Consider the following 25,047-nt stretch of genomic DNA (forward strand, 5'->3'; position numbering starts at 1 on the left):
CACCAGCCTGAGAGTGCCCCCGAGACAGGGCTGAGCCTTCTGTGGCCGCCATTGTCTGCACAAGACCCAGTGACCTGGCCTCCACTCAGACCAGTGGGGGGCGGCAGCACATTCCACTGTGGGCACCCCTTGACTTCACCCCATGTCCCCCAAAGAGGTTCTCACTCAGTTGTTCTTAACCTGGAATCCAACAGAGGCCCAATAGATGGACTTCAGGGAGAATAAATCCCCCAACTACATGCTTAATTGTGTGTGTGTGTGTGTGACTGCACATTTCACAAGAGAAATTCCTTACTTTTCATCAGATTTTCAGAAGAGTCTGTGTCTCCATCTGGGCTTTATTTTATTAAAAGCACTAAACTCTCTCTGAAATTCCATTATTTACTTGTTTATTGTCTGTCTCCTCCCCTAGAAAGTAAGCTTCAGGGGGACTCATCTTATTCATGGATATATCCACAAGCCCAAAACAGAGCCTGGCACACAGTGGGTTCTCGGTATTTTCTGAATGAATGAATGAGTGAATGAGGTTCTTTGACCCAAAGGCACAGATCCTGCCCTGTAACGGGGTTCTGGGAAAGCCCTGGACACTCAGCGGGGTCCCCTTCTCCAGGCAGCTCCAGGGTGGAAGGCAGCTGGAGCAGACTGGTTCTCCTGGAACAAGTCTATTCAGGGGAGGGTCTCAGAGTGCTCAGATTGGATCCACCTGAGACGAAGGGAATTCGAGGCTCTCTATCGTATAACAAGTTTTCCCAAAACTTAGTGGCTTCAAACAATTTTGCCGTATCTCATGATTTTGTGGTCAGGCACTCATGCAGGCTCTGATGCTTCTGCACCACGTGGCATTGACTGAGATCACTTGATGGCACTCAGCTGGCAGATGGGCTGGTCCTAGAAGGTCCAGGGTAGCTCCCCTCACATGTCTGGTGGCCTGGTGGGGTGGCGAGAAGGCTGGGTGCAGCAGCAACTGTCTACAGGGCTCCTGTACCTGGTCTCTCCAGCACAGCAGCCTCAGGGGAGTCAGACTTCTACAAGGCAGCTCGGGACTCCCAAAGGCTGTTCCAGAAGATCAAGGCAGGCGCTGCAAGGCTTTCAACCTGGCCTTGGAAGTCTGGGATCATTGCTTCTATCACCTCCTACTGGTAGCAAGCAAGGCAGAGCCAGACCGGATTCAAGAGAAAGAGACCGGAACTGCAAGGGGTGTATATACCATTGAGGTAAGTAGGGGTGGGGCACCCTCTCAGTACTCAACGGCCACACATGGCTGGTGGTTACCCTACGGGACAGGGCAGGGCTAGAGGGAGGAGTTGGGTGGACCTCCCTCTGCAGAGCTAAGTGGCCTGGATGCTGGGAGAAGTCTGGGCCTGTGTTTAAGATGCAAGAACTCACTCCCCAAGGATAACAACCTTTTCTGCAATACTCTCCTGTCAAGGCTGAAGAGGAGAGAAAGGCCAATTACCGAGAAAATATATGGTTTATTTTTCCTTATATCCATAGCAGATTAGTAATAATACACAATCACACAGAACTTTGCTTCTCCTGACAGAAAGCGTATTCGTTATTTGGACAAATAAAAAGACAAAACACCCTGGCTTTGACATGGGGCCAGCAAGGGCATGACCCAGATAGGACATCACCAAATGGATCATTTCGGGTAAAAGGGAGTGCTGGGGTAACCTGAGGATTCCCCACCAGGGGGGCCAGGGGCCCAGAGAGCCACAGAGAATGAGAGCAGTAATCTAGGCCAGTCCCTTGATTTACAGCCCTCTAGGCTCACCCTGAGTTCAGAGCTGAGCACGTGAACTTGGGCATAAAAGATGGTGGTAAAAGCTTGAAGAAAAAATCCCAAGAAGAAATGCAAGCTGAAGGAAACAGGATGGTATATTGAAGAAACATCTTATCCTTTGCCCCTTGCTAGCGTCAAAGTAAGAAAAGACCTGAGATTTTAAAAACAATGGGACTCTGGAATGAAGTTAAAAAAATCACACAAACAAAAACCAAAAAAAATCCTTGTTAGAGATTCTTTAAAAAGAAAAAAAAAAGGTCTAAAACTCTGCAGCAGAAATTTTGTTTTTTGGTTTTTTGAGGTGCATTTATTTCTTTTATTGAAGTATAGTTGATTTACAATATTGTATTAACTTTCAGGTGTACAACATAGTGATTCAATATTTTTATAGACTATACTCCATTAAAAGTTACTACAAGATAACGGCTGTAATTCCCTGTGCTGTACAGTATATCCTTGTTGCTCATCTTTTCTATATATAGTAGTTTGTATCTCTTTTTTGCGGTACGTGGGCCTCTCACTGTTGTGGCCTCTCCCGTTGCGGAGCACAGGCTCCGGACGCACAGGCTCAGCGGCCATGGCTCACAGGCCCAGCCGCTCCGCGGCATGTGGGATCCTCCCGGACTGGGGCACGAACCCGTGTCCCCTGCATCAGCAGGTGGACTCTCAACCACTGCGCCACCAGGGAAGCCCAGTAGTTTGTATCTCTTAATCCCATACCCCTAATTTGCCTCTTCCCTTCCCTCTCCTTTTTGGTAACCACTAGTTTGTTTTCTATATCTGTTTCTGTTTTGCAAATACATTCATTTGTATTATTTTTTAGATTCCACATATAAGTGATGTCGTACGGTATTTGTCTTTCTCGATCTGCTGCAGAAGTTTTTGAGGTCAGTCCTGCTGGAACAGGGGACAGGGTTTGTTAACTGTACATGGCTCTTTCTAGCCTTAGGAATCTCCATTTGCTCAAATGAGACTTGGAAAGACAGACATAAGATGACATTTGGACAGATACCACTTTCTGCAAAGAGAGAACTGGCCTCAAGTGTACGGACACGGTTTTGTGGGAGCAAAAGAACAAAGAAAATTGTAAACCCAGATTTTCTATTTGATCCTTGGTAGAAGGTTTGACATTTCAGGTTAGGAACAAAAAGCAAAGTGAAACTATATATGTATAAAGGTCACTGAACATGTTTACCTTAAATGACAAGCAGAGACCAAGAAAAGACAAGGAAATGAATTTAAGGTACTCAAGGTCCAAATATACTAATCCATTCCTATTTGTTTCATCTTCTGTTTCTTTTTTCAACAACTTGGAGAAAAAACTGCAGGAAGAATGGCCTGACTGAGCTGACCTTAGTCTTCACAAGGCCAAGAATGGACAAGGCTTGTTTCCCAGATGCTGGAGGTGGTCCTTCATCACTAACAGGGTGTCCAACCCTGCAGGGCCTGGATCCTTCCTGGACAGGACTCCCTGGACTTCATTACCTTCTGTCTCAAAATGACGAAAACTGACACCTGGCAGAGTATAATGCATTCAGAAAACCTATTATGAGCAGGAATATTTGGAGCTAGACATTATTTTCTTAAACCTTCATTGGGGTTCAGAATCAAATGACCATTTCATGCAAATTCATTTCTTTTGACTCCCATAAAGGCAAGGTTTAGAGTTTTCATCCTATTTTTAATCTGGCCTGAAAAATATATTTCAGTGTTCAATGATCTGAAACCTCCTCTGAGATATCAGGGAATTAAATGGATTATGAATATAACTGTGTGTGCGTTTACACATCTATGTTTTTGTTGTTTGTTTTTGCGGTACGTGGGCCTCTGCACTGTTGTGGCCTCTCCCGTTGCGGAGCACAGGCTCCGGACGCGCAGGCTCAGCGGCCATGGCTCATGGGCCCAGCCTCTCCGCAACACGTGGGATCTTCACAGACCGGGGCACGAACCCGTGTCCCCTGCATCGGCAGGCGGACTCTCAACCACTGCCCCACCTGGGAAGCCCCTACATAACTATGTTTGTTTGGTGTTTCCTCCACCAGTGCTTATTAATCCTATTCCCTCTGGTAATCATTAGTACCAAGTTAACCTAATGGTAGGCAAAAAAGGGTGTATGGAATTCAACACAACACACAACCATAAAAAGGCTTCAGCACGCACTCTGGAGAAGTAGTGTCCTTGCTGGTGTCTTACTTGGCCCAGAACCCCCATTTACCTCCTCCACCCCCGCCCCGAGTGTTAGCCCCGCTCGAGGAATTCTCTCTGCGCCCCTAGGTGGGGGAGTATGAGTTCTAGGCAAGCCAGCCTGACAGCAAGGAAAGGGTGTCGGAGTCTCCAAGGATGTAAAATCACGAAACAAAACCAAAAAGGCAACGCAATACCTTGGGCCCACTAGCAGGCAGTGAACGCTTATCTGGGAAGGGTGTTTAGTAAGGAGGCTTGCGTGGCAATCAAGGTGGGCGGAGCCATCCCCATGCCGGTGAAATCCTGCATCTGTTTCTGCACAGCTGGGCTCACAGCACAGTCAGCAGGACTTGGGGGAGCCTCTCGACACAGTCCACTCTCTGCAGCGGCCCAGAAACCCCAGAAAAAGTTCTCGACACGGCGAGCAGCAGCGTCTCATCGTTCTTGCTTTCTTCTTTCTATCGCCGGGACAGGGAGCTCCAAAGCCCAGGGCGGTGTTCTCCACCTGCAGCCTGGGAGTCCACTTTCCCTGTGTTTAGGAGCCCTTCCGCTCTGAGAAAACCAGCAAGGCCTCTCCAAGGCCGCTGAGCAGGAGGCTGCAAGAAACAGCAAGAGGTCATCTTTCCCCTCCCCGGAGCCTGGGGGCTGTGGACGCACGGAGTTGCCTGGTGCCCACATACCACAGGGCAAGGGATGCCCCCTCATCCCGCAGCTGAGCATCTTGTCCCCTGCCCGCACTGCCCCGCTTTGAGGTCAGGCCCAGGGACTGCCCAGTCGTCCAGGGTAAGCCTCAGCTGTGCGGGGGGAGGGGAGTGGGCTGCAAGGTGGGCTGTGATACCTCCCCTTAGGTAAGAAGGTGATGTGTCCCAACCATCCTGACCAGGTGACAGTGACTGCCCTTCGTTAATACTCTCTGGCAGAAATGTTGGAGGAGGGCTTCCCACAGAGCCACCTGGTACTTTTTGCCATAGAGGGTTGATGAATATAAAATCATGCAGATATCCATAATCTTATCATTATTAAGCTGACAATCTCTGAATCCTTTTATTTCATTTAGACTAACAGAACACTTAAAAACAAAATACAAACGGGGAGGGGACCTCCCTAGTGGCGCAGTGGTTAAGACTCCGTGCTCCCAATGCAGGGGCCTGTGTTCAATCCCTGATCGGGGAACTAGATCCCACACGCATGCCGCAACTAAGAGTTCACATGCCACAACTAAGGAGCCCAACTGTGGCAACGAAGACCCAGCGCAACCTAAATAAATAAATAAATATTTTAAAAAAAAGAATAATGAAGAAAATACAAATGGGGAATCATGAATTTCCCACCAGAGCAGAAAGATATATATGGTCAGTGATTTGAAAATGAAAAAATAGCAGGAGAATGGAAGAGTGTGAGAAAGAGAAGAGCTGGATATTTCAACATGCCTAAAATGTAATACAATGAAAGGTCTGCACATTTCCTATTTTAAACTTCTCAGCAGACAACCTGGTGTCTGTCTGAATCCCCTGTCATTCTTCCCCAAAAGCACTTCTAAGGCCTGGGCTGGGCCATGAGTAAAGGATTTTGATGGGGGTCCCTGAGGATGAAATGCTCTTGTCCAGAGGTGCCAACAACCCCACAATCCCACCTTCTTCTTCCTTTTTTCTCCCATTTACCCGCCCAGTATCCCACTCCTCCTATACACCCACTCCTCCTATACACCCACACACCACACTCTCACATTTGGGCTATTGCATCTCCATATTCGTAACATATACCTACGGCACCAAATGTATGAAACACACTTAGGCTGTGCATATCCTGTTTCCAGTGAAAAATGTCACCTACGTGGGTGACTTTGACATAAAGGTAACTTGTACCATGGACCATTTCCAGTATAGCAGTGAACTGAATAAGTGTGAGAATAGAAAAACAATAAGCTGAGTTCAAACTGTGCTCAGGTGTTTTTAGCTACGTAATCCTGCAAGTGTTATTCGTAATCCTGCAAGTGTTATTCGGCTGTTTCCTCAGCTGCACCACAGGAGACAATCACATCTAATCATCTCTGTGAGGCTTAGAAGGATGTACTTGAAGCAGCTGACCCCCATGTGTGGCCGACAATGGGCAAGCAATGAAATTATTCTTTTCTGGACTGCTCTCCCAGAGTACGGATCCCTTTCTCAGCAGCCCTCACCACTGTCTGGCTTCCCCAACTCTGCTAGAAAACTCCTTGTGAAGGATGCATCTTGCTCTGCAAAGCCAGCTCTAGCCATGGGATTCAGGCAACCATCTATGGGCATCTACGGGCATCTTGTGGCAGGTCCTGGGCACAGGTTCTTCCCTCCTGGAGGAAGTCCTGTCTCATACTGACCTGACAGCTGCTTCTTACAACCTCAACTGTGAGTCTAAGTTCTGCTTTCTAGAGCAACAGAGAACAAATCTACGCCCCCATCACCCATCTGCCAACCCTACAGAGTGGGAAAATCCCCTAAACCCCCGCCATGTCCGCTCCCTGGTGATGTCAGGCCTCTCTCTCTGGGTGAGGGCAGAGAGGCGCTAGTCAAGTAGCCAGTCACTGGGGAGTGGGCTGGGAGGATGACCCCCGAGCCCGCTAACAAGGGGGAAAGCGAGGAGAGGGGCCCGAGGGAGATGTCTGCCTGACAGCTTAAGCTCCAAGTTGGAATGTACTTTCCTCTTTCCTACAGAAGTATTATAATAGTGACAATAAGTTGATGAATTCTCTTTAATGCATACTAAGCTCATAATAACGTAGCTGAAGTTTGTGTCTATATTACGAACCGAATAAATTTCTGAGGACTTTCCTATATCTATATTCATCATTTATAGGATTGTTCCTGGGAGAAACTAGGGTCCAAGTTCCAAAAGACCGTATTGTGAAACATGACCCATTTGTGCTTGTCCCTGGTCTAGTTCAGGGACAGACCCAGATGCTGGTGGGTTCTATTGCCTCTTCACTTTGGATGAAGAGGGGCCTGGGAAGGGGAAGCCGTTCGTTTTGTACACAGGCTCACCTCTAAAGATCTGGCTTTTCCTTCTTAGCCAATCTGCTGTTTCCTTCAACATCCCTTAAAGAACGCACAGACCAGCTTCTTAAACCCCTGGGAAAGCGCAGAGTCACCGTGACCTGATGCAAGATCTGTACAGAACTTTGGCTTTGGAAGAGTTTTATTTCTGCAAATGTAATGGGGGGCGGGTCACAGTCATTTCCACTAATCTTCCTTAATCACCAGGGAGAACAGGGTATCGATGGGCTCTTTGCCACCCTCACACCTGCAGCCTTAGAACAATGCTGCAGCATAATAAACTTGCATTTCATCCCCTTGGCTTAGCGAGTTAATGAAACACCTAGCAGCTTAGGGAACGCTGACATGAAAACAAACCTGGTTCCGTTTACTGTTAAGAGACCCAGGGAGGTGAGCTTTGATGCTGTCTTCTAAACAGCGGGAGATGCTGACACAAGGAGGGGGGCAGGAATCTTAATCGCATTACAGCTGGTTAAGTCAGAGCTTTACTGGACTGTTTGCAAATCTTATAATCCCCATCATTCCTGAAATGAACAAACTTCATGTAACAAGGCATAAACATCAGATTGCAGAGCAGAGGCAGCCAGAAATAGTCATCACTCGCTTCTCTTCCAGGGGGTTATTTTCAGCGTCTCTCTACTCCTTCTCTTTTCTCCCATCGGGCGCCAAAGGTCCCATCTCAATTATACATTAATTACTGTGGTGATTCAATGAATTCCTATGGAACCCTCCAGACAGAGGACAGAGACTGTATCCTTTCCCCAGCTGTAGGCCTAGCACTTAACACAACACCCAATAAATATTTACTCAGTGAGTGATGGAATTCTTATAACTGCTCCCCCTTTTCCCATCTGGATTCCAAACTATTTTTGTTTTTTTCTCTTTTCCTCACCCAAACTAACTCACCACTCCCTTGGGGACTTGCTGAGTGACAGTTCACAGTCTGATAAACTACACTGTGTCGAAAAGTAATGAGCATAGTTATGAAGGCCTTTCTCAGAATTTTAAAGAAGAGGTTTCAAATTTTTAATTCAGATGAAAAACTGAAAAACCTCAGACACTGTGATCCTAGATGCACTTTGGGGTGTGTGAAAGTTCTTTCTTCACCCCCAAATTCACTCTTCCTACAAAGAGACTTGGGCAGTCTCCAAGCATTCCCTAAAATGAAAGGCACAGACATCTCTACTCAGAGAGGATATAAGACCATTTTCTAAAGACTCTTGGTGTTAATGAGGTTGGGACTGGGATCGAGTAGAAGCGATCCTCATGTTTGTAGCCCAGGATCAATGGCAGGCCCCGTGAATGATGGGCAAAGGGGAGGAGCTGATCACGAAATCCTACAAACAAACAGGCTGTGTTTTGGTTATTCCTTTCTCTCCTGGTACCTAAACTATTCCACAGAGAAGAGTGACTCTCTTTGTCTAAAGAGGATGCAAAGAGGAGGCACACACAACTAATTCTACTCGACAGGAACAGCACTCACAGTTCAGAATTTTTTTCTTTTGTACGTGTTGAATCCCCTTCGCCGAAATTTTGGAATAGAGGGAATTCATTATCGATCTGCACCGTAAAATGTTGTTCATTAAAAAATGAATACATATTAATCTGGAAATTTAAGTTAATGGGCTTGCAATAGATATTAAAATACTGGGCTTTTATAGTTAAAAACAAGGTAATTAGCTGGATAAGAGCAGTTGCTTTTTTTATATATATATTTATTTATTTATTCTTTTTTTTTTTTTTTTTTTTTTTTTTTTTTTCTTGTAGTACACGGGCCTCTCACTGTTGTGGCCTCTCCCGTTGCGGAGCACAGGCTCTGGACGCACAAGCTCAGTGGCCATGGCTCACGGGCCCAGCTGCTCCGCGTCATATGGGATCTGCCCGGACTGGGGCACGAACCCGTGTCCCCTGCATCGGCAGGCAGACTCTCAACCACTGCGCCACCAGGGAAGCCCTATTCATTTATTTATTTTTGGCTATGTTGGGTCTTCGTTGCTGCACACGGGCTTTCTTTACTCGCGGCAAGCGGGAGCTGCTCTTCGTTGCAGTGCGTGGGCTTCTCATTGCGGTGGCCTCTCTTGTTGCAGAGCACGGGCTCTAGGCACGTGGGCTTCGGTAGTTGTGGCACGTAGGCTCAGTAGTTGTGGTGCAGGGGCTTAGCTGCTCCACGGCATGGGGGATCCTCCTGGACCAGGGCTCAAACCCGTGTCCCCTGCATTGACAGGTGGCTTCTTAACCACTGCACCACCAGGGAAGTCCCCAAGAGCAGCTGCTTCTAATTCAAGGCTTTAAAAGTTGACCAATGTTGGGGGCTTAGGCTTATCATTTGTCTTGGGTACAGGATTGAGAAGCCTAGTGCCTGTTGATTCAGCAAACGGTGCCGGAAGGAGAGATGCAAAGGTGAGCGAAACGTGGCTCCTTTCCTGGAGGAGCTTCAGCCAGCAGGTGGGCAAGGAGTGCACACGTGTCATGCCTTGTGGTACATGCTGATCGTGGAACACAGAGCAGGCAGGAAGCGCTGCCCAGGACCTGACCCTGGAGCTGATCCAAATCTCTAATTAGGAGATAAGCAAGTTCCTTAAGATCTTGCTGAAATTTCAAATGGCATGTCTCCACTAACCACCTCACAACTTCAGATCCGTGATTCCCAACCGGGGCGATTCTGCCCCTAAGGGGACCTTTAGCAATGTCCTGAGACGTTTTGCATTGTTACAGTTGAGGGGGTGCTACTGGCATCTAGTGAGGTGAGGCTCAGGTTTGCTGCTAAAAATCCTACAGGACGCAGGACAGCCCCTCACAACAAAGAATTATCTGGCCCGAAACGTCAACAGTGCTGCGGGTGAAAAACCCTACTTTAGACAATGAGCTATTTTGTGCCTCTAAGCTGTTGCCCACTCACGAAGGTGGACAGTTAATTACCTGGGCCCTCGTCTCCTAGAGGGTGACCTCTCTGGGGTCTTGGACTGTGTCAGAGCCCAGCAAGCACTTCTTACAGAATGAGTGAACATACAAGCAAATGCAGGCGAGGATATCGGCTGATCCAGGGTCCCCGCCCTCAGCCAGACTGCAGCGGTGGCAGCTACGCTCACTCACGGAGCCCGTGTCCACTGAGCGGGCAGCCTCGACCCACTCCAGCGACTGCTGCTGTGTGGACGTGCAGGCCCAACTTAACAGCTGTTCCGTATTTTCAAAAGAATCTGGAGATCTGGACTTTTACAGGGAAATCACCTGATTTCTAAATGCTGAGTAATTTGAAACTTGAAAATCAAAAAAGAAGAAACAATGACTATACAGGCAAACACAGTAGGTCCAAACAAAACAGGCCTGCAGCCCTGCCTTCTGACTTCCGATCAGTCTAAGCTCCCACAGGACAGAGACTGGCCTCGGATCCCTGCCCAGGATCCGCGAGCTGGTCACCCAGTCACAGCTTGAACACACCCAGTCTATGGACAATGCAGATCAGCTCTGTGCAAAAGACAGGAAATCTGAAACACAGTCTGACATTCCTCTTCTGGTGGTTCACTTTGTGGTTGGAAAATTCTTTGAGGCTGAAAACACACGATCCTTAAATTCGAGAGTTCTCAAAAATCAGGAAATTCCAAAGTCAAGGTTCCTTTTGCAATAATCACACGTGCTGTTTCCTTGATTTGGGTACACACAGCCCTTCTTTCCGTCTTGTTCAGGGCATACCACGAAGTCCACAGGATGTGGAACAGCCTGGAGATATGGCCTCGCACAGACGGCTGCTGGAACCTTCAGACTAAGCGCGGCCTCCCCACTGGAGAGTATCTCAGGCTTATTTCTCACGCTCAGTTCAACACCTGGGTGTTTTTTGTTTTTCTGCTGTTTTTTAATTCATTCTGAAATTGTATACAACATACAATCAATGAGGCTTATTTGTAAGAAGGAAAATTACTGTCAAGAGTTGAGACGATCACTATGAAGGGTAAGATACAGAAACTGGGGGAAGAGTCGCGAGGATGCACCAGGATATCTTGGCAGTTAGGTTTTTGGACGTCAACCTGCCCGTTTGTGTCCTGCCTTCCCAGAAGGACAGGTGCAGAGTAAGGAGGAGGGAGTGTAGGATCAGCTCCCTGCCCCCCAGCACCAGCTCTGGTTCCAAATCGCGAAGTCTCACCGTTGGCACCTCTTCCCCTCCATCCTTCCCTGTCCTCCCAGGGCCGTAGGGACCAAATACTCTTCCACCCCCAGTCTGACTAAGCCTCTCCCTTCTGCATCAGGTCCAGTTTCAAGCCAGTTCCAAGGCCCTCCTGCTGACCCCACCCTCTATCTCTCCTCCAGTCTTCACATTCATTGTGCATTCAAACAGTTACTATCTTACTGCAGAAATTATCTTTACGACTTCTTCTCCCGAAAACTCTTTGAGGGCTGGATGATGTCTTATGTTCCACATGCTTTGCATACAGCAGTCACTCAATAAATATTGTTAGTTGATTAATAGAATTATGGTCTCTAGTATTAAAAATCTAAGGCAGGACTCCCCTGGTGGCGCGGTGGTTAAGAGTCCGCCTGCCAATGCAGGGGCACGGGTTCGAGCCCTGGTCCGGGAAGATCCCACAAGCTGCAGAGCAACTAAGCCCGTGCACCACAGCTACTGAGCCTGCTCTCTAGAGCCAATGAGCCTGGAGCCCATGCTCCACAACAAGAGAAGCCACCACAGTGAGAAGCCCGTGCACCGCAACAGAGTAGCCCCCGCTCGCCGCAACTAGAGAAAGCCCGCGCAGCAACGAAGACCCAACGCAGCCAAAAAATAAAAAATAAAAATAAAATAAATAAATTTTAAAAAGAAATCTAAGGCAATGAAATCCTTTTCCTAAAAATGTTCCACTGGACATTCTTAGTTCACCGTGTCAGCCCCTGAACAAGAAATAGAGCCGTTTTGTCCTGGGTAACGCTCCTTCTGTACTCCTGCCATATCATCTAGATATTCTTTATAAATGATCAGACTGGTGGGAAGAGAAACATTTAGGCCAATGTCTCTTCCACCTCCCCATGACCTGCTTCTGCCTAGACACTATCTACGCTACTGCTAAGTCCTTGGCGTTTCCCACGTCATTTCTAGGGAGGTATGTGGAGTTTATGGGATGTTGGACACACACAGACCTGGGTTTGAATCCTGGTCCAATCACTTAGTAGCTCTAAAATCTTGGGACAATCAGTTAAATGTCTCTGAACCTCAGCTCCTTCATCTTTAAAACGGGGCTAACTTGGAGGGTTGTTGTGAAAGTTAATGAGATAATATTAATATAAAAATGTCTGAAATATAGTAGTTGCTCAATAAATGGTTATTATTATTCAAAGGAAGAGGTGAGACTAGGAGGAGGAGGAAGAAGAGGAGGGTGTGGGAGTATTTCCTAATTTTTCTTTTCCTTCCGTTTTTCTTCTTGGGGCAGGAAATGCCCCATTAGGGGCTCCTGAGAGGAGTTGAAAATCACTTTCACTTTCACCGAATGCCATGAGCAAAAAGATTCATTTCTGTCAGTCTGGATGGTTTAGGTACAGACCTGCCCTCAGGCAGGGAGATGAGCAATAACAGACATCCCAGGGGCCGTGACTTTACACTTTTATCCGAGAGCTGTTCCTGGCACCCCCAGGAAATATCTGTTTATTGAACCAACCCCTTCCAGCCCAAAGCCACATGAGATGCAAAGTCACCTCTTGGACTTCCTCATCATGGTATTCCCAAAGCCTGGTCCTGACCCTCACATTTATCTTGCAGGAACCTCATATTGATGTTTAAAAATGACACCATTTTTGTGTGTGTGGCTATGACGGCACAAGACAGGGGATTATTTGCAAGACGTCCTGGGAGAGGGGAGGCTGCCCTAGACACACCGAGCACGAGTACCGGCCCCACCAACCAGCACTGTGGCTTTTGAGCAAACAGGTGACAATTCTGCAGGTCCAATGTGCACATGAATGCAAAAAAGTGGAGGGAGGGGGTGGGAGGAACCAACCCTTAGGATTACTCTCAGCCCCAGAATGAGAAAAAATATGGATTTTCTAGAACTACGGCTTATTTGAGCAAAGCTAAGCAACAATATGCTTTTTCCTTCCATCATGCTGGTAAAGAAATGGAAAAACCTATTCCAAGACTTGTCTGCAATTCAGTTTTGGAGTGCCATTCTTGGGGCGGGGGTGAGGGGGGATTGCCAAACCATGCATCCAAACTGGAATGGAAATAAGCATTATCTTCAAGTGGCCCTAGGCTTGTTTTCCTTTTTAAAACAGAGGTTAAGAGACCAGTAAGTAGCAACAACAAATATGACTTATTCTCCATAATGTGCTGCATTAGTGATTCAGGCCAGACAGCAGGCAGCCGTGGTCATAGGGGAGGAAAGCTGTGGGTCATCCGGACAGCAGCCGGCAGGCTGGGCGAAGACTTGGCAAGGACTGACCCATTCCCGGGTGACTGAGAGGCTCGTCTTGCTTGACAGGCACCCGTCGGTGTGGTTTCACTTGGCAGATGATAGAGCCCACCTCCCTCAGCGTGGACATCCTGACCAAACGGTGCATTGTTCTCACTGTTGAATCAAACTGGTGTGACTTCTGGCAAGTGGAGACAGTGGAAGCAGAGGATGACAGGACTTTACTTTTTTTTTTTTTTTTTTTTTTTTTTTGCGGTACGCAGCCCTCTCACTGTTGTGGCCTCTCCCGTTGCGGAGCACAGGCTCCGGACGCGCAGGCTCAGCGGCCATGGCTCACGGGCCCAGCCGCTCCGCAGCATGTGGGATCTTCCCGGACCGGGGCACGAACCCGTGTCCCCTGCATCGGCAGGCGGACTCTCAACCACTGCGCCACCAGGGAAGCCCAGGCCTTTACTTTTTACTCGATGCATTTCTGCATTGTCTTAAACGTCTCACAAATAGCACCCGTTACTATGTAGATTTACAATACATAAGTATATACCCCCAAAATAAAGCACGCCCACTAATGAGAGGAGCATCAGCAGTCTTAACAGTTTAAACTCACCATCACTCCCCACCTCACCTCATCTTCCCTGAAGCTGACAACCACAACCCTTGGTAATGATCACATCAGCTGGTTTGAATACTAGCAAGCTGGAGTGGATCAGAGTCTTAACTCCGTCAGCTGTCCGATCGGCAGTCTGTGTAGAGAGTTCAGAGGTAGCACCCTACAGCCCACCTTCCACACAGCAGACTGAGGAATGTGTTTTAACCTGGGAGCGAGTGGCTCCTCTGCTCAGAATCCTCTGATCGCTTCCCCCCTCACTCTTACAATGGCCTTTAAGACCCCACGTGGTCAGCCACCAACCAGTCTCATCTCCTACTACTCTCCCCCATCAACCTGTTCCGGCCACACTGCTCCTTGAGCAGACCAAGCACACTCAGGGCCTTTGCACTTGCTGTTTCCCCCCAGGGTCCCCAGGGTTCGTTCCCCCACTTCCTTCAGGTCTCTGCTCAAATACGGGAGGGAGAGGCAGTGCTGTCTTTAAGCAAATGTATGGGTGCGTTCTAAACAAGGATGATCTGGAACTTGACTAGGAGAAAATGAATTGAAGGGTCAAAGGCAAAAACACAAACATAGTTATAGTTATATGCACACATAATTAGTGGTTCACCTATAGTGGTTACTCTTGTGTGGATGAGTGGCTGAAAGGTATACCGTTGAGGCTCTGGTTCCTGCTCTGGATGCTGGCTGTAGCAGGTGTGGTATATTCAGTTTGTGAAAATATTCATGATAGTTGCACTCTTCTGAATGTATATTTATATGTCAATAAAATACATACCCAAACACACACCCTTTCTTCAACATTTGAGAGCAAATATTAGTATCCCAAGGAAACACAAACAACTAATTTTCTTCTCCTCTCTCTATGCAAAAGACTTACCATCCCACGGTGGCCCTGGTCAGGATCATATCAAACAGCAATATCGATAAACCAGCCGTGATCACCTGCAGAAATCATTTCAACAAAAGGTCATCAGAGCAGCAGGACCTCGACAACCTTCTCCAAAGCCATTCTTCACAAGCTTAGTTTGTGCTCGTTCAGATCCCAGACATCAGCCATGCCTTCCCACTTCATGACTTTTTCCCCCAAACACTTCCTAGTCCCCCTAAATAGCTTTCCCAAATACCCCTGTATTTAGCGGAAAATGCTAAGTTCTAGTCTATATTGAGGTGAGAATCTTCAAAGAAACATTTAACTTCCAAACTCTTCAAAGGAGGAGTTTGGAAGCCAACATCCAAACTCATCTCTCCCCTGGGCAGGGGCATAGCAAGAATCCCTGTTTCCATCTTGTCTCAGCTGTGCAAAAAGAATCCTCAAGGTCAGAAGTACTCATTCACCTGTTCCCAGATCCTCCAGCTAAAAACCCAGCTGTCAACCTGCCTTTGCTAACAGCACCGTCTCTCGCCCTGCCCTAATGCCCCTGTCTTTCTGGCCCGTGACACACATTCTAAGAAACCAGGTACTTCCTAAGGGAGGGAGCAATGAAATTAATTAATTACTTGCAAACATCTAGAAGCCACAGGAGAGGGAAGAGGTTAGTCCACATCTCTCAGAGCCAGAAATTACATAAAAGTCTCTTAGGTATGGCAGTAACAGGACTCAGCCTCCAGCGGTGCCTCTAAACATCAGCACAAAATAGTTTTGAGAACCAAAGACCCAACTTTGGAATGTCTGCTCAGGAAAGATGAGCAGAATTCCCAGAATTCTGCATTCTGGAATACAAAATGGCTTCCATGAGGAAGGTCACCCTAAGGACTTGCTTCCTTGCAATGAGAAGAAGTAAGAAGCAAGCCGTATCGGGATGGGTCACGCAGGCTGGATGCCCTCGGAGATGTCAACTGCCATCTCACTCAAGGGGACGTCATGTCCGGTCTTGGAGGCCTCTTCAGGTCCCAAGCAGGGAACAAGGCAACAAGCAGATGGTCAGAAGGAGGGAGTGTGTTTAATGGGTCTCATCTTCATTCAGTTACCATCTCAAAAAGAAGTCTGGAAATATAAACCAGGAACGTTCAGTACAGAAACTCTGTGAACTCTTAGAACCTTTGTAGTAGTTTATTCATTTAAGGTCACTTTCTGTTTGCTTTCCTTGCTTAATTTGCAGCAAAAACCTTGCTAACGAAAAAGACCTGTGGTGTCTTCAGGAACAAAAAAGAAGTAGCAACAAGGTCACAGAGACAGTTGCAAAGTAGAAAGCAAAGGACAAGAGGAAACAGATTTCTCAAAGTGAAAACGGAGCGGTGGCTGTTATCTTAAAGAGCTTTTATCTCAAAGAGCTTTTATCTCAAAGAGCAGTTCTTCTTCCCCCATCCTGCCCTCTTCTCATTTGGCATTTTATTTAGGACTTTTGTATCTATGGTCATAAATGAAGTGGGCCTAAAATTTTATTATCTTGCAATGCAATTGTCTGGTTTTGGAAACAAGGTTATACAAACCACATGAATTAATTCATCAGCTTCCCTGCTTCTTTTCCTATAAAGGATACAGATGGTCTTTACTGTGGTCTCTACTCTGACCTGACTGCCTCTGGACCTGGAGCTTCTAGTTGGGGTGGCCTTTAATCCTAATCAAGTCTTCTCTTTCTCCTGGATTCAAGTTTCTCATTTTCATTTTTTCCAAAAATGTTTTTCATCTATGTTTTCCACTCATTAACATTTAGCAGTTTGGAGAAATATTATTTTATCTCATTTGTGCCCATTTTTATCACCTTCCCTTTATTTAAAATAAATTTAGTTATTTACTTTTGGCCGCATTGGGTCTTCATTGCTGCACGTGGGCTTTCTCTAGTTGTGGTGAGCGGGGGCCACTCTTCATTGCAGTGAGCAGGCTTCTCATTGTGGTGGCTTCTCTTGTTGCGCAGCACGGGCTCTAGGCGCGCGGGTTTCAGTAATTGTGGTGCGCAAGCTCAGTAGTTGTGGCTCGCAGGCTCAGTAGTTGTGGCACACGGGCTTAGTTGCTCTGTGGCATGTGGGATCTTCCCGGACCAGGGCTCGAACCCATGTCCCCCATATTGGCAGGCGGATTCTTAACCACTGCGCCACCAGGGAAGTCCTTAACACCTTCCCTTTTGTTCTTAGTCATTTTCTCTTACTTTTTTTTTTCCTTTCCTTCCTTAGTCTTAACCAAAGTTAATCTCGTTAATCCCTCTTTACTTTTGCAACCTCTTGGACATTTCCTGGGACGGTGCCAACAGAGATTTATTTCTTGGAAGTGCTGAAAAGGCCTCTATTCTGCTGACGGAGGTTAGTGATGGCAGCTCGGTGTTAACAGAACAACTCATAACGTTTCTGAAGACTTTCTTAACTCTTCACCATTGTCTTCATCTCCTTTGCCCTTTTTACCAGCTTTTTTCTTTTTTTCCAACTTTACTGAGGAATAGTTGACAAATGTAATTGTATATATCTAAATTGCACAACATGATGATTTGATATACATATACATACATGGCCTCCTCTAATTGTCTTCTCTGATGGCTTTTTTCGTATGACTTACAGTCTCCTTTGTGGAACCATCACCTCCCACATGCCCTGCAACAGTCACAGCTGAGGGCTTGTGGCTCTGTTCCTCTATGGGTTTCTTCAGCTTAGGAGGAATCTCGTCTTCCATGAGATAGACAGCTGGCCTGCTTGTTCCTATTAACTGCACCTTTTGCCAAGAAAAACACCTCTGAGAATTTTCAAACCAGCCCTTACTTGAAAATAAGGTTGGTTTATAGCCAGACTGGTGCCTTTCCATCTGCTGCTTCCTGGAAACATTTGCATGGTCTCCTGGCTTTCTCCTGGGCCCCTCTTTCAAACTTCTCTAAATTTTTCTCTCTCAATGAGCAAATCTGCTGGCTGAGACACTCAGTGAAATTTCACAAGGAGGTTTGTCTTCTTTCTGTAGGGAATTTATAGTGAACTTGTTTATTCTGTAGAGCTACTGGGGAGGCAGATGGGCCACTTTTTAATCTATTTCCAGAAGGACCCTCAGTTCCTTAGGCTTCTCTGCTTTCTTTTACCTCCATCACCAGCCCCAGCAGTCAGCTCTCTTTTTAGAAGCATTTCCCATCACCCTCTTCCCCCCCCGCCCCCTGTGTGTGTGTGTGTGTCTCTCTCTCTCTCTCTCACACACACACACACACACACACAGAGTCACCAAAGTTCTACCACTTCACAAAAGTCACAGTGTAAGAAGGGATGAGTAGCAGCCGACAACACCCCACTGAGGGGTGGACCCTAGGCAGGTGTCCAGCCCGACTCACCCATTAAGTGACTTGAACCCACACATCTATCTCAGCCTGTATGAGCTTCAAGTTCCTGCCCCAGCAAAGCAACAGATTTCCATATGCCATGGGCCGTCAGGGCTGCTCAAAAACACTGGGAAGTGTGTGAATGACAAATCTACTTGTGCTAAGAGTCCACTCCACTTCTAACTCCACCGAGGAACAAACAGAAGCCAGGTGAACAGACCTTTCACCTTCACCACTGACTGTGCAAGTCTGGGTACAGAATGTCCCAAGCAAGGGCACCTGGGGGCAGAATTTGGGAGGTGCAACCGACTCCCTAAGCTCAGAGGTGGGGAAACTGTGACCCAGAGATGGTGTGTGACTTGCTCCAGGCCCTGGCGACTTCATGGCAGGGAGCAGTGGAGTCAAGGCCCTGACTCCCAGGTCAGCCTTCTCTCACAGCCAGAAAGGCCCCACATGAGCTCCATGCAGCCTGTTTGAAAATAAGAGTCCACTAAAAGCAGGGACTCAGATATCTGCAAGCCCATGTTCACAGCAGCATTATTCACAATAGCTAAAACTTGGAAGCAACTCAAGTGCCCATCAATGGATGAACGGGTAAGCAAAACGTGAGATATATATATATATATATATATATATACACACACACACACACACACACACACACACACACACACATACACACACAATGGAATATTATTCAACCTTAAAGAGGAAAGAAATTCTGATGTATGCTACAACACGGGTGAAGCCTGACATTATGCTCAGTGAAATAAGCCAGACGCAGATGGACAAATACTGTAGGATTCCACTTATATGAAGCACTTAGAACAGCCAAACTCATAGAGATAGAAGGTAGAATGGGTGTTACCAGGGCCCGGGAGGGATGAGGAGTGGGAAGTTAGTGTTTAATGGGTACAGACTTTCAATTTAGGTTGATGAATGTCAGTAAAAGGATAAACTTTTTTTTTTAACCTTTAAAACGGCTAAAATCTGCCCATGAGAAAGACTCCAAGTTACTCTTGGGGCTTGCCATTCAGGAGATGGAAGTAGCAGCCATACTGTCAATCGCTGTTCTTGCTTTCAAAAAGCATTTAAAAAAATACAAATCTAAAAAAAAAAAAAATACAAATGTTTCCCCAAAGAAGAAAGAGCCCTGTGGTCTGAGGAATGTCTGCCTTGCGCACATGAGGACCTGAATGACAAACACCAGGACCTGCCACAGTTCGGGCTGCCAACAACAGCAGAACTCAATACATTGTGTCAACGGCGGGGCTTTGAACTTCCTGGATTTGTCAATGGATGTCACAACCTCCGTGTTATTTAAACAGATTTTAGTATTTAAAGCAGATCAGGTTTGTTTTTTAAACATTCATTTCGATCCTGAGACAAATTTCCTGTTTGTTTAAGGGAAAATACAGAGGAACAGTTGTTGATGGGAACCCGCCAGAGAACCCTGTATTTGGAAGAGAATCAGAGATTTAGTTTTGCTGTTTGTTATTGTTTTGATGTTGCTGTGGTTGTTGTTGAAATACATAGGACATAAGGAAAAAGTGGCCGATGGCAGCGTGTATACAAGGCCCTTCACCGTAACTGCCCCGGTTCCAGCCATGCACCTCCCACGTAAACTGGTTATAGGTTTTCAAACCCTGTTTCATCCCATCATCTTGCCTTTGCTCAGCAAGTTTTCTCTACCTGGAATAATTTCACAGGCCTCCTCAAACAATCCCTATTCACCTTTTGAAAATCCATTTCTAAAACTTTTCCTGAGTGGATCAGAAGCTTCTTCTAGGGGCTTCCGTAACCCCTTACCATTTCACATGTCAAATTCTACTGAAATGGTGGTCTCCCCACACAGGAGGTGAGCTATTCATCTTTGTATGTTCGGGGCCCAGCAACAGAGACTTGCATACAGTAAGTGCCTGAAATAGTTTACACAAATGCACTTGATCGTCAGAGCTGGTAACATAACCCCAAAGTGTTGTTTACTTTTAAATCACTTTTCATATATTAGGGACATTGGAACCCAGACCTGAGAACCCTGGGGACAATCTCTCTGTCCCTCATCTGTGCCTCTTGGACCAATTACCTCCATGGGGCTCCACAGAGAAGATCTGAGACTGGCTCTCTGGTTCCAAGTCCAAAAATGCCAGGGAAGGTTCTGATTGGTCCCTGAACCAACTGACTGTGGCCTGGGAAACAGAGTAATGTAAGAACATGGAAGCTCACCCTTGAACTCCATGGTTGGAATGGAGGAAGGAAGGTTTCCCTGGAGGAAGGTAGGGAAAGTGTTGGGCAGACAGAAGAACAGCTTTTTCTATACCCTTGCCATCAAAACCATCTGGGAGCTTGCAGGAAATGCAGGATCTCAGGCCCTACCCCAGACCGACTGAGTAATATCTACAGTGGAACAGACCCCTGGTGATATGCATGCACATTAAAACGTGAGGTGTTCTGCTGCACACCATCCAACTCCAGCACTGTCCAGATGGTACTGCCACACCTCCAGGGAAGGGTGGACTCTAGCTTTCTCACAGGCTGTAGAGGCACATGTCAGACTGTCCTGGAGTCCATCTGTGTTTCAGATTCACATATGAATGTAACCAACCCAGCCTTTCTTTTAGGTTAAAGAGTAAATCTAATAAAAATGTATAATCTCGGGCTTCCCTGGTGGCGCGGTGGTTGAGAGTCCGCCTGCCGATGCAGGGGACACGGGTTCGTGCCCCGGTCCGGGAAGATCCCACATGCCGCAGAGCGGCTGGGCCTGTGAGCCATGGCCACTGAGCCTGCGCGTCCGAGCCTGTGCTCCGCGACGGGAGAGGCCACAACAGTGAGAGGCCCGCGTATGGCCAAAAAAAAAAAAAAAAAAATGTATAATCTCAGAACAGGCTGTCTTTCTCGCCTAGGACCAAAGAAACTATGCCAAATCCACTAGACAGAAACCACATCTAAGGCTGAGAACTCTGTTTGGTGTTTTATTTATTTTGGGGGGCTGCATTGGATCTTCGTTGCCGTGCACAGGCTTTCTCTAGTTGCAGCAAGCGGGGGCTACTCTTCATTGCGGTGCGCAGGCTTCTCATTGTGGTGGCTTGTCTTGTTGCGGAGCACGGGCTCTAGGCACGTGGGCTTCAGTAGTTGTGGCATGCAGGCTCAGTAGTTGTGGCTCACGAGCTCTAGAACGCAAGCTCAGTAGTTGTGGTACACGGGCTTAGTTGCTCCACGGGATGTGGGATCTTCCCGGACCAGGGCTCGAACCTGCGTACCCTGCATTGGCAGGCAGATTCTTAACCACTGCACCACCACCAGGGAAGCCCCTGTTAGGTGTTTTTAAAATATTGAATTAATTTATTCAATATCAATCCTATGATTTATTCCAGGATCAGTTAATGACAGACAAATCATGCTAAACTCCAGGCACAGATATTAACAGCATTTGGTATCACCTCATTAAGATATACAATGAGCCATTACTTTTTCAGGTATCAAAAAATGACATTTACCATAAGCACAGTGGGACTGAGAATATAGCTGAGGAACGTAAAGAGATCAAGGTCATGTGAAGAAAGGATAAATTCTAAACCTAGAGAAACCTCGGATGACTTTTAACAAACTCCTACATTTTACGGAAAAAGCAATAATAGAACAAAATTAGAAAAAAAAAGTAACATAAATATCTAGTTCATGGAAGGTAAGAGAAGAAAGTAACCAAAATTTAAAGAGGGCAGGGACTTCCCTGGCAGTCCAGTGGTTAAGACTCCATGCTCCCAAAGCAGGGGGCAAGGGTTCAATCCCTGACCGGGAAACTAAGATCCTGCATGCCTCACGGCAGAGCCAAAAAATTTTTTTTTAAATAAAGAGGGCAAAAAATGTCCCGGGTGTCAGGCTCAGCAGTGTCACATGTATGAATTCATCTGCCCCTCGCAACAACCCTCCACAGGAGGGGAGGGTGCTTTGTCCCATTTTACAGACGAAGAAACTGAAGCTCCTTGAGGTCAAATATCTTGCTCAAAGCACACAGTCACAAAAAGGGAAGCGTGCAGACTCAAACCCAGGTCTCCTGGTTCCTGTGCCAATCCTCCTTTTCCACTTCCAAGTTAACCATCAGTGGTAGCTCTACTTAACCCTGGAGATGTCAACTTGACTCAGTAGCTCTCAACCCTGGCTGCACAACAGAATCTCCTGAGAAGTTAGAAAACAAAAACAAAAACAAAAACAACTAAAGTCCTGTCCCATATCAATGAAATTGGAATATCTTATAATAAGGTCCAGGTATCAGCATTAAAAAAAAAATTCCCTAGGAATTCTCATATGAAGGTAGGGTTGAATCCCTCATTAGTGACGTATTCTTTTTTTTAATTAATTAGTTTATTTATTTTTGGCTGTGTTGGGTTTTCATTGCTGCATGCGGGCTTTCTCCAGTTGCTGCAAGCAGGGGCTACTCTTCGTGATGGTGTGCGGGCTTCTCATTGCAGTGGCTTCTCTCGTTGCGGAGCACAGGCTCTAGGTGTGCGGGCTTCAGTAGTTGTGGCTCGTGGGCTCTAGAGAGCAGGCTCAGTAGTGGCGCACGGGCTTAGTTGCTCTGTGGCATGTGGGATCTTCCCGGACCAGGGCTCGAACCCGTGTCCCCTGCATTGGCAGGCGGATTCTTAACCACTGCACCACCAGGGAAGTCCCTAGTGATGTGTTCTTAATTTCAGTAAAAGTATCTGCAAAACTGCCAAAATTCACAGAACCACTTTATAACATTGATGAATAAGCCAGAACCTGGTAAATAAGACATCATCATTACCATCATCATCCCATCTTCACCACAGGAATAATTTATTACACCATTTTACATTACCACCACAGTGTATGAGGGTTTCAATGTCTTCACATCCTTGTTCTTATTTGTCTTTTTTACTATAGCCATCCTCGTGGGAATGAGGTGGTATCTCACTGTAGTTTTGATTTGCATGTCCCTAATGGCAAGTGATGCTAAACATCTTTTCATGGGCCTATTGGCCATTTATTTATCTACTTTGTAGTATTGTCTCTTCAGATTCTTTGCCCATTTTTAAACTGTGTTATCTTTTTACTATTGAGCTTTAAGAGTTCTTTATATGTTCTAGATACAACTCCCTTATCAGATATATGATTTGTCTGTGAGTTGTCTTTTCATTTTCTTGATGGTGTCCTTTGCAGCTCAAAAGTTTACAATTTTGATGAAGTCCAATTTATCTATTTTTTTCTTTTGTTGCTTGTGCTTTTGGTGTCAAAGCCACATTTTGAGTAGCAAGGAATTCTAAATCACTATTCCATCCAACACCTTAACTAATGATTCACTATACATGAATCATACCATTATATCACAGTTTCCTTTTTATAAAGCCATTCATTCATTCTACCTTCAAACGTTTATATTCTACTTTAGAACATGATCTATCCAAATTAAGTACTACTTTACTTGATTTATAATGAGTTTCCAATGTGAATTTTAGAAGCCAATATCATGCTATGTGATGTGAATCCAAGACAACAGAAATCTGAGAATTAGGAGATGAAATAAGCATGTATATTTAATGAAAAAGTCTAGAAAACCTCAAGTAGTAATTCTCCAAACATATTCATAGTAATTTTGAAGAGGCTGGTGACTAGTTCTTTAAGGTAGGAATAGAGGAATGGAGTGTTGAGATTATCTAATCTATCCCCTAAATTTCAGCACTTTAAAGATGTCATTCCATTGTCTGTTGGTATTCATAGTTTCAGTTGAAAGTCAGTTACTTTTAAAATTTAAGGTAATGTCTTTTTCCTCTGGTTGACTTTTAAGATTTTCTCTATCTTTGGTTTTTAACATTTTAACTAGGATATGCCTAAGCATACTGATTTTTCTTTGTATTTTTAGTTTGGGGTTTGGTGAGATTCTTGAAGCTGTGGGTTGATGTCTTTCAGCAGTGTTAGAAAATTCTCAGCCATTATTCCTTCATATATTGCTTCTCTCCTTACCTTCCAGAATTCCAAGTACATATATATTAGACATTTTGACAATCTCCCCCATGTCTCTTATACTTTGTTCTATTCTTTCCATTCTTTTTTCCTCTCTATGCTTCACTAATCCTGTAACACTGTGTCCAGTCTGCTCTTAGACCCATCCACTAAGTTATTAATTTCACACATATTTTTTCCATTCAATAATAACTCTTTGATTTTTTTTACAGATTCCAATTTTGCATTGAATTTCTCCCATAATTTAATTCATGTTTTCCACTATTTTCTTTAACATATTATTCATAGTCACTTTTAAGTTATCACTAGCTCCAACACCCAGATCATTTGTGGTTATGCTCTCATTATTTTTTCCACTTAATTATCAGTCATGTTTTCCTGCCTCTTAACATGTCTACAACTTCGTACGTTGAACACTGCATGTAAAAGAACTACAATCAGGGATTGAGTAAATCAGAGATGGGCTATAGCTCTAGTAAGGCTTAGTCCACCTCTACTTTATCTAGTTCTTCAGGTATTGCTCTTCCAGACTTGTGTGTAAGAGCCAGGTAGATCTCTGACTTCTCATTCCTGTAACTTCTGCCTTTCAGAAATTTTTTTTTTCTTTTGCATTACGCAGGCCTCTCACTGTTGTGGCCTCTCCCATTGCAGAGCACAGGCTCCGGACGCACAGGCTCAGCGGCCATGGCTCACGGGCCTAGCCACTCTGCGGCATGTGGGATCTTCCCGGACCGGGACACAAACCCGTGTCCCCTGCATCGGCAGGCGGACTCTCAACCACTGTGCCACCAGGGTAGCCCCTTTCAGAAATTTTGACCTTAGCTTTTTAGCTTCCCATCCCATGTAG

At 45.9% G+C, this 25,047-nt stretch overlaps 1 protein-coding gene across 5 annotated transcripts in view; it reads right to left on the reverse strand.

Annotated features, from left to right (window-relative positions):
* Positions 1-1,462: 1,462 nt before the first annotated feature.
* Positions 1,463-25,047, reverse strand: part of TMEM241 (transmembrane protein 241) — a 110,062-nt gene continuing 86,477 nt past the window's right edge. The window contains exons 14-16 of one of the 5 annotated variants that reach the window (XR_009534539.1): positions 14,870-14,934; positions 4,165-4,563; positions 1,463-3,298 (exon numbers count right to left, since the gene is read on the reverse strand). Coding sequence is in view for 4 of the 5 variants with exons in the window: in XM_060119197.1 (XP_059975180.1) it covers positions 4,403-4,563; positions 14,600-14,676; positions 14,870-14,934 (303 nt within the window). In the remaining variant the exon portion in view is untranslated. Of the gene's footprint in view, positions 4,564-8,806; positions 10,857-13,345; positions 13,567-14,599; positions 14,677-14,869; positions 14,935-25,047 lie in introns of those variants that run through there. The other 4 variants (XM_060119197.1, XM_060119192.1, XM_060119195.1 and 1 more) reach the window with 4 other exon arrangements.

Source organism: Mesoplodon densirostris, chromosome 15, assembly GCF_025265405.1.
Source record: "Mesoplodon densirostris isolate mMesDen1 chromosome 15, mMesDen1 primary haplotype, whole genome shotgun sequence".
In the NCBI taxonomy this organism is placed as follows: Eukaryota; Metazoa; Chordata; class Mammalia; order Artiodactyla; family Ziphiidae; genus Mesoplodon; species Mesoplodon densirostris.